The sequence below is a fragment of the Haliotis asinina genome, chromosome 13 (assembly GCF_037392515.1).
Source record: "Haliotis asinina isolate JCU_RB_2024 chromosome 13, JCU_Hal_asi_v2, whole genome shotgun sequence".
NCBI classification, from domain to species: Eukaryota; Metazoa; Mollusca; class Gastropoda; order Lepetellida; family Haliotidae; genus Haliotis; species Haliotis asinina.
This window is the reverse complement of record NC_090292.1, coordinates 32,700,073-32,716,403: the sequence shown is the minus strand read 5'-3', so window position 1 is coordinate 32,716,403 and position 16,331 is coordinate 32,700,073. Positions and strand designations below refer to the sequence as shown.

The 16,331-nt window shown below is 37.1% G+C and overlaps 1 protein-coding gene across 10 annotated transcripts in view; it reads left to right on the top strand.

Moving 5' to 3' along the window:
- The window catches only part of LOC137259760 (phosphatidylinositol 4-phosphate 5-kinase type-1 alpha-like), a 367,781-nt gene that overhangs the window by 336,764 nt on the left and 14,686 nt on the right, over positions 1 to 16,331 (top strand). For 2 of the 10 annotated variants that reach the window (XM_067797368.1, XM_067797364.1), the window contains exons 16-19: positions 1,030 to 1,041; positions 4,204 to 4,403; positions 7,980 to 8,155; positions 12,982 to 16,288. In XM_067797368.1, the coding sequence (XP_067653469.1) occupies positions 1,030 to 1,041; positions 4,204 to 4,403; positions 7,980 to 8,155; positions 12,982 to 13,485 (892 nt within the window). In that variant the 3' untranslated portion in view covers positions 13,486 to 16,288. Of the gene's footprint in view, positions 1 to 1,029; positions 1,042 to 4,203; positions 4,404 to 7,979; positions 8,156 to 12,981; positions 16,289 to 16,331 lie in introns of those variants that run through there. The other 8 variants (XM_067797369.1, XM_067797370.1, XM_067797366.1 and 5 more) reach the window with 7 other exon arrangements.

The window sequence follows — 16,331 nt, the reverse complement described above, 5'->3', positions numbered from 1 at the left end:
AAATATAAGACTCATATGCATGTTTTGCTCCGAGTTCATACTGTGTTGGTGGTGCACGCTTCTTGTCTCCTCGTTGTGCTGATCTTCACAGCAACAGCTTTAAAGTTGCCATGGCAATAGGGATGGACAATGTATTTTTGAAGATATGTCAAAAATAGAAGAGGTTTCTTTGGTGCTGTATCGGTTATCTGTCTTATAAAACATGAATTTCAAAAAGCTGTTTCAGTCTGAAGATATATTGTGTTATCTAGGCACAGTCAAACCCCATTCTGTCAAACTTTGATGCAGTGAATTTATGATTTTCTCATGGTGAAGATGCAGATGAGAACAAGTCTTCATCAACTTGTAAGAGGCGGCTAAGAGGATCTGTGACAGTGTCACTATTTCTTAGCTTCGGCTGTTATTTCATTACTTGATAGGGGTGGGGAAGCCTGATGGTTAAAGCATTTACCCATCTCGCCGAAGATCTGTGTCCGATTCCCTACATGGACAGAACATGTGAAACCCATTTGTGTTCGCTGCTGTGATGTTGCTGGAATATTGCTAAAAGCGGCATCAGACCATACTCACCCACCCACTCACTTACTCATAAATAAATACAATAACCAGTATACACAAATACCTTGTTACAGTTTCTTGCATTATTTGTCAGTGATTGATTGAAACATTTAGATAGATAAACATTTTATGTGCCGAGGTGGTGTATTTTAGGTTTGAGTCAGCGGTAGAATAAAATTAGAAGGGTTGGTCAGGCAGCGAGAAACACAAAAACTGAAAATTCTGCCCTTATGGCACTAAGTCTGTAAAGACTGGTCTGACCATTTGAATTTAAGTTAATGACTTCCAAAAGAAACTTGAACGAGACATCACTGTGAACTTTTAAAGAGTTTATGGTCTTGTGCTCACTCTGTTAGGGGTTTTGTCACTTTTCGCTCTGCTTTGATTATATTGCAGAGCTGCTCTTGGTATTATTGTTGCTATTTATTTTTAGCAGCGTGACTTATTTGTTGTTGTTTTGTTTGTCAACAGGCCGTGGTACAGGTATGGTCTTATGTTGCTTGCATATCTGCCGTGTTTTGTACATACATATACTGACCTGCAAAAATAGCGCATCAGATAGATATGTCACGAGTATTGAACAATAATATTGTGAATTTGATTTATGATGGAATAAACATGAATATTTAGGCTATTGTTTCTGATGGCTGTATTTACATAAACAGTATGTGATAATTAACATTACAGGGGTAGTGGGGTAGCCTAGTGGTTAAAGTGTTGGCTCATCACCCCGAAGACCGGGGATCGAAGCCACATATGGGTACAGTGTGTGAAGCCCATTTCTGGTGTTCACTGCGGTGATGTTGCTGGAATATGGCTAAAAGCAGTGTAAAACAAAACTCAATCAGTCAGTAATATTCCAAAGATTTGTTTTGAGATTGTGAAACATTTTGAGGAATGGCTCATAGAAAGTTGAAAAAGTTCTTGAATGTCCTAGTGCTGTTTGTTACTGTCACTATGGTATTTGTCCAACAATTTCAAAAATGGCCTCCACGATAATCTAATAGACATTAGACGTGACAAGTCATCAGAAGTGATGGACAAAATACTAGGTCAATCCGAGAAATTTTGTCATATCTGTTTATTCAAAATTATTTCTTTCAAGTCATTTTCTCAAGATATTTACCAGTTGATATAGATCATTTGAAATGGTGTGATGCATTTCTTTTGCAGTTCAGTATATAAGATGAACATGATTGATGTTCACGTTACACTAGTAAGTTTCTAGTGTCTTCAAGTCTGTTTGCATAGAAACGATTCTTGCATGAACTACGTAACTGTTCTTGAAAGCATCTAGTCTGGGAATTCCATATTTTAGTTTTTTACCAATTCATTCCTTAGCAAATCAACAGTACCAGTCAGTCAGAGATAATTGTGCTGACACGCAGTTATGATCTGTGGATTCTCATGATCTGTATGGCCCATGAAAGTCCAGGGGTAGAAAAGACCTTCAGCAAACCATCCTAGCCATGAAAGGTGACTATGCTTGTCGTAAGAGGCAACTGATGAGATTGGGTGGTCATGCTCGCTGACTTGGTTGACTCATGTCATCAGTTCCCAGTTGCGCAGATCACTGCTCATGCTGTTGATCACTGGATTGTCTGGTCCAGACTCAATTCGTAAGAGACCGCTGCCGTATAGGTGGAATATTGCTGAGTGTGGCGTAAGACTAAACTCACTCACTCATTACTCATGATCTGTATTTAATTACCATCCTGTCAATAATTAGGTTGGAACCTGGACGTTATGGAAATAAGATTTTTGATCCATGAATAATGGAAGAAAGTAATATATTTGCTCACCATAGTTAAAAAGCAATGTTTTACTTGATAGGCTCTTTGTCTTGCAAGTACTTTCAGCTTCAAGATTGTCAGGGCCCCATTTCACAAGGTGATCTAACTCTATCACTGTTGTAAGCCTATGAAGACATAGATTAGAATTGGTCTTCAGCAACTCGTGCAAGTGGTAAAAGGATCACTGATTTGTTTGACAGATGTCATCATAACAGAATTGCATACATCAGTGCTCATGATGTATATCACTCTATTGTCTGCTGCAGATTTGATGATTTTCAGACAGCAGCCATATTGGTGGAAAATGTAAGCATATGTGCGTGTTATGATCATCTTGGCGCCACAATAACTTTGTGAAATGGGACAGGGAACATCACATTGGCCAGCTGTCTTAGTTTCTGTATTGATGTTGTGCTGTTATATATTTTTCAAGGGTTGTTTAGATGGATTAGATGTAAATATTGTTTGTAGAGTTAGACTTTGATGACTGATAATGAACCCAGTCTCCAGTGCCCCATGAAACCTATTAATAAAGAACTGGTGGTCACCCAAGGTAACAAGATTGACAGGGTCACAGTGCACTTAAAGCATGTATTGTTGAACATGATTTTATCCACTGGTTTTCCCATCCTTGATTGGGTAAAGTAGAAGCTGGTTGGAAATAGTGCCAAAGGTTCTGTATTCCATGAAGTAATATTCACATGCTCATTTGTGGAAGTCTTAGAGTTGAGCTCAATGTTTTCTTGTTTTAGTTAGAATATTATAGATGACTCGTTGTAAATTGTTTACTTGTATTACTTTTTTGTGTGAAACCCATCTTGCCCCTTATTTCTCATACTTTCCACACCACTTGGCCCCATCTCAGGAAGTATTTGTAGGGCTGCAGTTGCATTTTTTTGTTAACCTCTTGGCGTTGGGGTAGCCAAGCTTTTAAGGTGTTCGCTCATCAGACCGAACACCTGGGTTTGATTCTCACTTGTACACAATGGTAGTGTCCCACACAGTGATATTGCTAGAATATTGCTCAGAGTGGCATAAAAGTAAACTCACTGTGTTAAACTCTTGGATGGTACACTACTGATAATCATTGTACTGCAATGGCTTTGCGTAATGGGAGCCAGAAATAAAATTATTACCAGCACATTTCATTTACATGTAGAAATTCAAAACTGTTACCTGGCAGTGTCAGTATTGTCATTAAAATTTGATATTTCATGGATCTGTACAAGCATATTGTGATAGTTTACACTCTTGCTCAAATATGTCCAGTATCAAATATATATCCATATTGGTTCCCTACAAAAAGTACAGTGAGGTAGCTGATCGGTTAAAGCATCGAATAGGTTTCACACTCTGTACCCATATCAGGAATCAAACCCAGGTCTTGGGCGTGATGAGCATTTTAAAGCATCTTGTAATCAGCAAAATGCTCAGCATCAAAATAGACTGACATTTGTAGTAACTGTTCATCGCCCAAACATCCTGTAAACCTGTGAACATCAGTATTCGAATTGGTCTTCAGCAGCCCATGCTTGTAATAGAAGCAAGGATTGGTGGGTCAAGCTGTCTGACTTGGCTGCCATGTCATTGTATCTAAATTGCAAAGACTGGCATTAATAATGCTTATCACTGGGTTGTTTGGTCCACCACCACCATATAGCTGAAATATTGCTGAGTGCAGCTCCGAACAACAAGCAAACAACTCATTCCTCGAGTGGGTGTCATTTGTATAGCCAACTTAACTCCTTCCTTGCCATGATATTGCTTGAATAATTCTGAAAGCAGCATTAAAATTCATACTCACCAACTAGTCCGCCCAACATACTGTTACGTTCCCTGTTGTCACTTTTAGATCGGAGTTGATGACAACAGCATATCAGTCTGACGAGATGACGCCACGCTACATGACTACAATACGGAGTTCTCCGCCCTTGAGTCTGTCCGAGTCGACGCCGACGCACACGGAACACACAGAGGGAACACCCAGTTTCACAGCTTCCAGTCCTAGCTGTTCCAGTGACGTTCTGGGTAATACGGGCAGCACATGCACATGTAATTTCTGCTTGATATCATAATTTGACTCGCAACTTGATTCATGTATATTTCTAAGGGGGAAAAGAAATTTGGATGGTTGTGCATGAGAGTTCTTTGCCTTGTTCCCCATAATTACTACTAACAATAACTCGGTTTCTTATATATTAAAAATTCCAGTCTACTGTTTTTTTCTGTCGAGCAAGCTAATTTGTATATCATGCTGTACCGGTGTCCAGTGGACTTTCCATTGTTAATTATGTTTGGTTAAATAATCAACAAGAAAATAGGCTAGCATAATGACAAAAATTATCAGTGCAAGTGATTTTACAAGTGCCACTGTATCGGGGTACATTAGCAATTCAAGAATTATTTCCACCCTGACATGGAGTACAGAAATAAAGTGAGATTTATGGATTTCAACTTCTTTATTGAGAAGAACCTGATTAAGGAGCAAGCATTCACTCCAAAACGTTGTGTTATTCAAATAAAGAAGCTGACAGGCCAAAAAATTGAATGAAAAATTTGATTCAGAAGTATAAAATACTTTATCTGTGTTAAATATTTGAGTTATTGTCTTGAAGAATTCTTGGTTATTACACATTGTTAATAACATATGAAGTCGTATAAATAATGCATGGAAACTGGAATTTGACTCTGGAATGTATTTAACATTTTGAACCAAATTTATATTGGCCATTTATTGTCAATATTATTCAGTGGTTAATTTTTAAAGCAGATCAATCTTGGCATATGAAAGCCTATGCATCAAATATAATATAAACATTTTAATTGAGAACTGATACCTTGCAATTAGATATAGAAATACTTCAGTTCTGCAGACTAAAACTGTAGATTGTATATCTCAGCCCAAATAAATACTTGTTTGATATGGTCAGTGATAGGATGTCAATAATTCAATGTCTGGCTCTTTGGTTGCAAGGCCAGAAAAATACATTTATTATTTGTCCAGGACATTGGAAGGTCAACGGAAATAACTCCAGTGTTTGTGTCTCTTGAGAAAACTCTCATATTTATACAAGACCCTGCCATTTCTAAGATTTGATTTAATGAAAGATTCTAAACGTGATGTATCCAGTTTCAGAGACTGTTTTATTATTCCAGATTAAATTATAAACAGGGAATTTTAATTAACTATTGGTTGAATCAAGTTGCTCGTCAGTCACAGCCTAACACGTTTCTCTTTCCTCTTATTTCACATAATTTCATATCATATTTATTTGTAGACTTTAAATGTAGATAGAATGCAATAATCCTGTACCTAACCTCTTGCTCTCTCTCTTTCTTGTTTTTCTCATGAATTTGAATATTTGATATTTTAAAAATTAGTCATATATTTCTTCTGGCTTTAAGCATAGACCTTTGTGTGATTGCTTGATATCATTTAAATGTTTTGAATAGGTATATTAGAGATTTTGTGTGTTCATGCTGTGAGTACAGACACCTAAGTGTAGTCAGATGATATTTTGTATCATGGCACCTAAAGTTTGGATTATTTCCAAAGGTGTGAGTTTCAAAAACAATTGCATTGTTAACATTCTAAATTAAATTTAAGTGTTGTTTTCATTTGATATTTAATAAATCATTGAAATGTCATCACAATTATTTAACATTGTGAAATTCATAGCTGAGGATAAACCATTGTAAATATAATTCTGAAACCTTAGAGTGTCACAACAAGAATTTGTAGAAGAAATGTCATTTATGTTTTCTATATAGTTAAGTGTAAACATTCTTTTCCATCGATAACTTACCATAATTCCGGTCCTCATTATTGAAACCCTGTATTATTGTAACCCAGGTGTTGTTCACTGGTCAGAATGATATATACCTGGTGTGGCAACTCTCATCTCATCACATATAAAAGTTATAAACGTTTTGTCAACAGTCACAACTGATAAACATTTTGTAAACACTCACAGCTGATGAACAGGCATTTAGGGGGTGGGAATTCCTGCTGCCTATACGCTTTAAAATTGACAAATAATTTTTGTAAACATTTTGGTCAAGTCACAGTTAGTTATCCCTGATTCTGCTACACCCCAATTTTGTTGTCCAGGATACCACAAAATTAAGAGTATGAGTCCCAGGGACCCTCAAATACAGCTAAGTCCCTGGATAAACACTTTGTGAACACAGGTATTTGATTTTCCTGTTTGGAAATATTAAGTTATAAAAAAACATTTGAGCAATGTCAAATTTATTCCCCCAAATGTCCCTGACAATAGCAATTATTTTGAAATCCTTGAACTATTCTTACACACCTGACAAATCCTCATATACTTTGTCAGGTCATAATCATGGCAAGATTGTATATCAGTTCCAATGGTGTGGTAAAAATAGCTGTTTCATGGTTTAGGTTCCTGAGAGTTCACAAAAGATATCTTCAGGGTTTTCTTTTTAACAAATTCTAATGGCAGGAAACAAACTACAAGTCAACATGTCCGCATGATTATTCTGTAGTATAGTTAGAAATATGCTTGAATGTTCAGAATGACAAAATGTGTTATTAACGTAAATTATATTGAAGGGAGATGAGGTTTAAGAACTACAAATGCTTCATCGTCCTGCTTTTGAGTAAACGGACTGTAACACACATTGTCACACATTGAAAAAGTACATTTCTCTCCCTGGAATTTGAAAAAGCATTGCTCTAGCCTCAATGTAGATTTCACAAATTTATGGATAAATTTGATATTTTTTTTCCCTGAGACTATTAGTCAGTTTCCACAAAGTGAGAATGTATTACTCTGCATGAAACGTAGTCTTCATATTTTAGCAATAACATTGTAATCAAACTGTATAGGATATAGAAGCATGTATATATTTTTTATATTTTTCAAGGAAAATTGATTTTAAGTTAGTCTAGCTTATGCCTAATTTATGCTCTTGTTGCTATTTTTTAACTAACTGGAAAAGGTTAACTATTAATTAGTTATGTTTGGAAATTTCACCAACAGTTAGACAATATATTCTCAAGCATGTGTATGAAATTTTCTGACATTTTGTTAAAGAATTACAGAGATAGAGGCTAAAATTGACAAGAGGGTCTCCATTAGTTCATAAGGAAACTAATGCTCAAGACGATGTACTAGTTCATAATAGTCTCGTTCATCTAATGAAAATGTTGTTTGGTCTTGTAATCTCAAGAAGTTTCTAGTGGGTGGATTAGCCTGGTGGTTTAAGTGTTTGCACAGCACAAAAAGTCCAGGTTCAAGTCTCAGATGTAATTACATCTTGTGATCAATGCATGCTCTAACTGTTTAAACATTGCTTGTCACCTTGAAGCCTGTGTTCAATTCCCACATGGTTTGGTTCAGTGTGTGAAGCCCATTTGTGGTGTCCCTGGCTGAGGCATTGCTGGAATAGTGCTGATTCTGACTGTTGACTCAGATGTTTCTAGCACACTGTGAAGTTCATTCTGTATGAACCTACTAGAAACACCTTTATATGTTACATCATAATAGATTCAAGATATACAATACATTAAATCCTATTCGTGAATTTTCTCCTACCTGTTCTTCAAAGCATCATTATACTGTTAGAGCCATTATTTTCATGATATTATTGTTACAGATTCTGTGATGAATAGTGATAGAGACTTTGGTCCTTCACCTATGTCTTTAAGTCCAGAGCAATTATCACCGTCTAAGAAGACCAACAGCAGCACAGATGCATCTTACTCGAGTGCATTGGAAAACCCAGTGACAACTTCACAAGAGCATGGAACACCAGTGGACAAAGAGGAAGTGGTGAGTTGGCCATCTTGAAGTTACTCTTCTTGTATTATGACCCCTTAAGGGGCTGTTTCAAAAGCTTTTTGCAACCTTTTCATGACTTCAGGTCCCGATCCACTAAGCATGAGTAGCATTACATGCTATTGTGCTTATATAGTTAATTGATGACTTGTGAATATTGTAATGGAACAAAGACTTCGTGGTTTGGCCCCACTGCGTGATTTTGCGTTTGGAAATAAGATTTGGAGGCTTAATGATTTTCTTATTGAAACATGTAATGTTTTAATGTATGGAACTGTGGCATTTTGTCCAGCAAAATTTTTCAGATAGCTGTGCTTTTGAGACAGTCCCTGTAGTGTATTCCCTGCTAAAATATGTTACGTTTTATATTTTGGTTTGTGTTAGTCTTTACTGATAGCATGCAGTAGGGACTAAAGAGGCTCCATTTTGTTCTTGAAATTCAATATGACTTACAGAAAGCAGGACAAGGAATATTTTCTTGACTCACATTAACACTATCATCACACTAGCAACGTTTTGTTTCAAAATTCTGTTTTCATACAAAACAATACTGACACAGGCACCAAATTATGAAATCATTGTTAGGCACATGAGTGGCCAGTATATTTCATGTGTTTTTATGTCCTAAGTAGATGGGATGAAACCCAAATATTTTTTCGTCATGAGTCTATGTTCAGGTATATCATGAGACACCTTTACAAACCACTATGAAGTAGTTTCAAATATGCAACACATACTAAGTGTAAAATATAGACCTACATTTGCATGAAGTTCATCAAAGATCTGATAACCCTTAACACAAGCACAGAGCAGACCTTAAGTTGCAAGGTTTGTGTGAAATGATACACCCTAAAAACAGGCTTAAATTTGCACAACATTTATCAAACACATCCTCAAAACAATCCTAATTTTACATGACTAGTGTGAGGCAAACACCCTCAAAAGAGACCTTAAATTTTTTGTGGAATTTTTTCTGGAGTTTGGTGTGAAAGAAGGTCTCCTGTGACGTAAAAGGCAGACGGATAAATCGGATGCTGATCAGTGCGTCCCAACATGGACATCGTGACCATGATGTCAGTCACAGGATTGTCTGGTCCAGACTTTCCACCAATGTGTCTAGAGTTTATGGAGGCATTAACAATGAGTGATGGTGACCATGAGTGGCCACACCTATCAAAATACAAACCCTCACACCCAGAACACAGCATAATTTACCTTAGCTCACTCCCATGCATGATCAGTGTTATAAAGTGCATGTGCAGTAGAATAGTTTGTAAAAAAAATATCCGTATTTTCAAGATCTCCTTGAGTAACAGCTGTTCCTTTGACTTTTGTGTAACTGGCTTGGCCACTCCATGAAACATGATAAAATAAAACTATTTATGAAGCATTGCTTACGTTATCATTCTCTGTACTGTCTGTTCCGTACTTGAATATTTTTCAGACCATGGACATATAGGTCACATACAAACACAAACACTCCATAAGAGTTTTTTTAAAGCTTGTTTATTTGCAAGAACTAAAAATTGAAAAAAGCATGTTCAGTCTTCATCGCTGTTATATGTATAGGGTTCACATACACAAAACTGAGCTGCGATGATCGTAACTCCCATTCTTTACTGTAGTCCTAAGATCATTTTGTTGCTTTTGTACCTAGGGTCCTGTTTCACAAAGTGATCTCAGCACTATGATGATCAGTCTGGGGTAGAATAGATCTTCTGCAGCCCATGTTTACCGTGCTTGCCACAAAACAATGATTGTTGTAAGAGGCGACTAATGGGATTGGTTGGTTAAGCACATTAACTTGGTTGACATGTATGTCATCGGTTCCCATTTGCACAGATCGATACTGCTGATCACTGGATTGTGTGGTCCAGACTTGATTATTTGCAGACTGCTGCCATATATATGGAATATTGCTGAGGGTTGCATAGAAATAAACTCACTCACTTACTATGATGATCATGAGCACATCTTACAGTATTGGAGTTACGATCACCTTGGAACATAACCCAGGAACCTTTGTTGTAGAGAAGAGGGTAGCTTGTGGTGGTGGTGAAATGTTTGCTTGGCAAAGGCTTGCATGTTAGTTTGACAAAGTCAGTAAATAATCTGACAATAGATATGATATTCTTTTACAGAGTAAGGCAGTATGAGTCTTTGGTGTATTAGGTCACAACAAACTGATTACTTGTATACTGGTTTGTGTTTCTATATGATCTTTTTCTCTTTTCTTATGCACCTTTATATCTTTATTTTAATCCAGTCATACAGATAAAACTGAAAATATAGAACACGTACATCCTACCTGATTGGAAGGAAAGAAGTGACCCATTTAACTAACACGCCATTAGAAACTGCAATTTTCTTGATCTGTCAGCACCGTACCTGATCTTGTCAGTTATATTACAATTAATCATCAGTAACCCATGCTTGTCGTAAGCGGCTACTAACAGGATCGGGTGAGGGAGTGGACTCGCTGCCTTGGTTGACACATGTCATCTTTTCCAAATTTCATATCTCACTGGACATGATGTTGACCAATGGATTATCTGGTCCAAATTAATTATTTAGGAGACCACTGCCATGGAATATTGCTAAATGTGGTATTGGGTGTTATGGTGGCCTGGTGGTTAAAACAAATGTTTGTCACATCAAAGACCTAGATTTGATTCTCCAGTGTGGTTCAGGACCCGTGAAGGTCCCAGGGTAGAATAGGCCTTCAGCAACCCATACTTTCCATAAAAGGTGAATATGCTTGTCGTAAGAGGCGACTAATGGGATCGGGTGGTCAGGCACATGTCATCGGTACCCAATGGCACAAATCGATACTCATGTTGTTGATCATTGGATTGTCTGGTCCAGACTCGATTATGTACAGACGGCCGCCATATAGCTGGAATATTGCTGAGTGCAGCGTAAAACGCAACTCACTCACTCACTCACTCCCAGAGTGGTTCAGTCTCTGAATCACATTTCCAGTGTCCCATGCCATGATATTGCTGGAATATTGCTAAAAGCGGCATTAACCTAAACTGATTCACTGAGTGTGGCGTTAAACAACCAACAAACAAGCAAACATCAGGAACACCCATCACTTCAGGATTTTTCCCCATAAACTGTGAGAAAGCATTATTTCAAGTTGCCACGCCATGACATAACTGAAAGAGTGCTCTCATTGGCATTAAACTAAACTCGCTTGCATGATTGTGGGGTGTGTCAAGTGCCTTACATTGGCTTTCCAGTTGGCCTTCCCACACTGTCACAGTAGGAATGATGTTCATAGCATGAATATTCACACATGCCCTTAACACTATTGGTCACTGGATTGTCTGGTCCAGGCTCAATTTTTGGGATACAGACCATACAGCTGGAATCCTGCTGTGGCGTTAAACATTCATCAAAGTCTATTTTCTGTCTTTGGTCATTTTTACAATAAATTTTATTAAAAAGACGTATCTTACTTAAATTTAATTTATTATTTTATTTTACTTTTTAATTTTTTTTATAATCCACAAAATTTTATTGTACAAGTTACAAAGTTTGTTGTGATCTTTTTTGTGTTATTTTCTAGCTTAGCCTTCCCTTATGTGTTGTGCTTGTCTGTTGAGTTTGTTATTGTCTGGTTCTTCAGGGAACGGCAGTAATGCTGTCTCGTCAGTCCAGGGTAGAGGGCAGTCCCCTGTGTGTAATGTGCGAAATAGTTTCCAAATTGAGCAAGCCATTCAGGCAAGCTACACCTGAAAGTTACAAGCCCTTAAAATAATTCACTAGACCAAAATTTGGATGGGGACACAGGTTTTATCATCAGGCTGCTAATTTGAGGAACATATTCATCTTGCCATAATTTTGCAGGACTTAAAAGTGTATTATTATTAAACAAATCAGAGGGAATGATATAATAATAATAATAATAATTAATAATAATAACCATTGTGGCAGATAAGGACCTCTGTAGTCCACAACTATAGATCCTAAGTGAAGACAAAATTTTTGTTTGATTTTTACTTCTGTCAACACAGATTTTGTTCAAATGCTAAAGAAATCTCTGAAGTGCTTTCTGTAGAATATCCTTGGAACTGATTGACTTTTTATAGAATGATATCCTATTTAATATTCCTTGGACAGAATGATACCCTATAGAATATTCCTGGGACAAAATGACATCCTATAGAATATTCCTGGGACAAAATGATATCCAACAGAATATTCCTGGGACATAAATCATATCCTATAGAATATTCCTGGGACATAAATCATATCCTATAGAATATTCCTGGGACTGGAACTTTCTGTAGACTATTCCTGGGAGATAGGACTATTTTTAGAATACTTGTGGGTCAGGACCTGAAGAAAATTTGTAGTGCAGTGCAACTATTTATGAAGTACCAGTGGGATAGGAACTTTATGGAGAATGTTGCTGGGACAGAGGGGCTATTAATAGAATACTTGTGAGAGTGACTTTCTGTAGAATATTGATGGGGCAACGAAACTTTTTTGCAAAACATCTCTCAGAGATACTTTCCACAAAATCTTGTTGGGAACAGGGATTTTCTAAAAATAATCCAGAGACAGAGGTGTATTCTGGTTAAACTGGCATTGGAGAGGTTATTCTACAAAGTGACAACCCTGTAAAAACAACATAGTGTCATGACTGAGAGACTGGTAAGCCTTCAATATCTTAGTGTTAACCAATACCTGAAGAACCAAGGGATTGTAAAACAGAAACTGCTGAGCATTCACCAGACGAACCAGACAATTTCTTAATGTTTGTTCACCTGTACCTCTGCATGCTGCATGTGTTGTTTTTGTTTCTTCAGCGCTCGGTGTCGGTGACCAAGGTATCCCACAATTCCTCACCAGTCCTCGCAAACTCACACACACACTCACAAAGAAGCAGCAGTAGCCTTGGTCCATCTCACCAGCAAACATCACACACAAGCCAGTCAAAAGGCTCGCTTTTTACTAATTCCGCAAACTCTGTAACCACGGCAACAAGCTCCAGTGACACAGACATTGATGGGGTCGCAGTAGCAGGATCATTGCAAGATCTGCACGATGAGGGACCAAATTATTCTCGGAGAGGAAAACCTTCAAAACCAGTTAGAACAAACAAAATGCTAAAGCCAGCTGTATCTACCGAATTGCAAAGGCCAAATTCAGAACCAAATGTTGCGGCATTGTGGCAACGAAATGCTGTTGGACGGATGTCTTTGCCAGGATCAAGCAAGCTGTATGGACATGTTATTCCCAAAAAGACAAACACTGGCGATACTTCAGATGATGGGGTAAACCAAAGGATTGTTGAAATAACCCGTCTTTGATACTAACAAAGCTGATAATTTTTGTTCGTAAAGTTAGAGACTTTTCAAGCTTATGCTTGTAGAATGTTTAGACTAAAATAGCATCATGTCATTCTGCTATGCTGACAGCTTCAGCTTAAATATTTTGCATCTTTTTTTTTTCTTGACCAAAATATAGTTTACAAATTTACATATCACCGAACATTGTTTTCTAAAAGAGATCTAAAAGCTGTGTGTTGGCATGTGAAACTGGTGTAAAACAGTAATTGGTGGGTCAAAGATAAGTTAAATTCCTATTTTTTTTTGTCATTCCAATTAAAACGATTGGCCTGATCAAGGATTTTTTGGGGGGTGCTGGGGTGGGGGTTCAAGGTTTTGGGGGATTTTTTTGTTTTGGGTTTGGGTTTGTTTTTTGTTTTTGGGTTGTTTTTTTTTGTTTTGGGTTTGGGTTTGTTTTTTGTTTTTGGGTTTTTTTGTTTTGGGTGGGGGAGGGGAGGGGTTTTGTTCAGAAAAAAAATTCTTTTTTACAACAATTGTGTAACATGACAGCATGTTGCAAAATGCTGACTCAGCAAATATGTATCAAGTCATCATTATGTTTTAGCTGTTTAGCGGGCAACGATGACAATCTCTGTGATAGATGTGTGATTCAGGATCTGTGGGTGACAAAGCTGATGGGTACCTCATTTTATGTGCAATTTTAAATCATCCTAGAAAGTCAGACATACTTGCACAGCCATACTGAATATTACACAGATTTTGAATGACTGGAATGGTCTCGAGCTGTCCCTTTCAAATCCTTGTTTGGGTTTGGTAGAGTAGAGTAGCCATTTGTTATAGCGTTTGCTTGTTACACAGAAGGCCTGTGTTTGATTCTCCACATGGGTACAGTGTGTGTGAAGTCCATTCTGGTAAATTGCCAAAAATCCTTCCCAATCTGTCTGGATTTGTTACTATGATTCTGGTGTTTTCGGGGTTCAGTACTTGCTAAAATAATTAGTTCCCAGACAATTCTGGATCAGAATGTTTTGGTTTACATCCTGGCTGTATTGCACTATATGCATATATATATACATTTTAATAGTGTCGCAAGTACAGAGAAGCAAACCCTTGCAAGTTTTGACACATTTGTTATGAAAAAAAATGACATAAAATATGTGACTACAAAAGCAGTAAGAATTTGAAAAAAACCCTGTTAAATCAAATAGCCAAATAAAATATGTACCATACACAAGAAATATAAACCATTTTATTCATTGTCAAGTTAATTGTGGAGACTTACTAATGAATTAGGTGAGTACAGTGTTCATAGCAAGGTCTTAGAATTGAATATGAAATTCTTTGGAAATGTTAATCATATTTTGGGCCTGAAAATACTAATTAGGGTTGACATCTTTGCAAATACACGAAAATCTAGCACAGTAATAATGTTTTTCATGTAAGCATAGTTTGTCTGTTGGGGCATGGCATGCTAACTATAGCAATATGGATTAAGGGAGTGTTTCTGGTTGCGGTTTAATGCCACATTCTCGGCAGTATTATAGTTACATGGTGTCTATCTGTAAACAGTCAAGTCTGGACCAGACAATCCGATGACTGACATGAGCATGAATGTAAGTAATTGGATTTCGTGACGTGTCAATGAAGTTGTTTAGCCTGACAACCTGATCCTTTTTGTCTCCTCTTACGACAAGCATGGGATGCTGACAACCAGTTCTAAATGGGATCTTTACAGGGAGGTTTCCTACTACTTTTGAGTAGCACATATGACGTGACTTTTGACCCAAACATGCCAAAGACATTCTTGAGACTTTGTTGCAATTACATTAAGTATTCTCACTGGTAATTTCAAATGGCTGTGCAAAAAGATTGATCCTGATATTCTTCGATGTGTAGGAATTAGCAAAGCGTCCATTGAGTGAAAAGTTGCCAATTGTTGTCGTTATTGTTATCAAAACTCCACCAATGTTGCCAAACGTGTTTGTAGATTTAGCGTCTGTTGTGAACATTTCGTGGAGGTGACCTCTGTGGCCTCCTTCTTTCTGTAATTGACACTTCTCTAAAGAAATTAAGGACCACTAATTCTTACATACTACAAGATACTGTTGGGGTTAGGGTTTTAGTTTCTAATTTTAATGATATACAATGTAATTTTTAAGTGTTCTCATCATGACATGGCTGCAATATCGCCAAAGTGAAGATAAATATTATTTCACTCACTCACTTACATATTACAAGAAAAGACATAGTTAAAATTTACTGCAGCAGTGGGGACAGTTAGTAGCCTAGTGGTTGAAGCATTCATTTGTCACACCGAAAACCCAAGTTTGATTCCCAACATAGGTGCAATATGTGAATCCTATTTGGTGTCACCTGCCGTGATGTTACTGGAATATTGCGTCAAGTGGTGTAAAAATAGACTCCATGTGGCAGAATCAAGAGGTCCTTAATTTTTTTCGAGTGGTATATGTATGGTCAAGTATGTTCATCAAGAGTGTAAACAAAAGCGATTCTAAAAACTCACTCATTCTAACACTGGTGTTGTAAATGATATGTCTGATAGTAATGAGGATGCTTTAACTGTGCTACTTAAACTAATCAAATATTGCACTGTTGTATAATGAGTAAATATATTTCCAACATAAAGACACCTATGTAAAACATGCACTGCATCTTTAGCATGTTAATCAATGTTAAAAATATTGTGTACACGTTATTTACATGTTGAACCATTGCATTGTTCGCAAGTGAATAAAATAGTTTTTACTCTAACCCATTTGCTTTCTTATGTTCAGCACGACACATTTGAATCTATTTATTGCACTTGCATCTTGTTACTGACCAGTTAGTTTGGGGAGGGGGGGGGG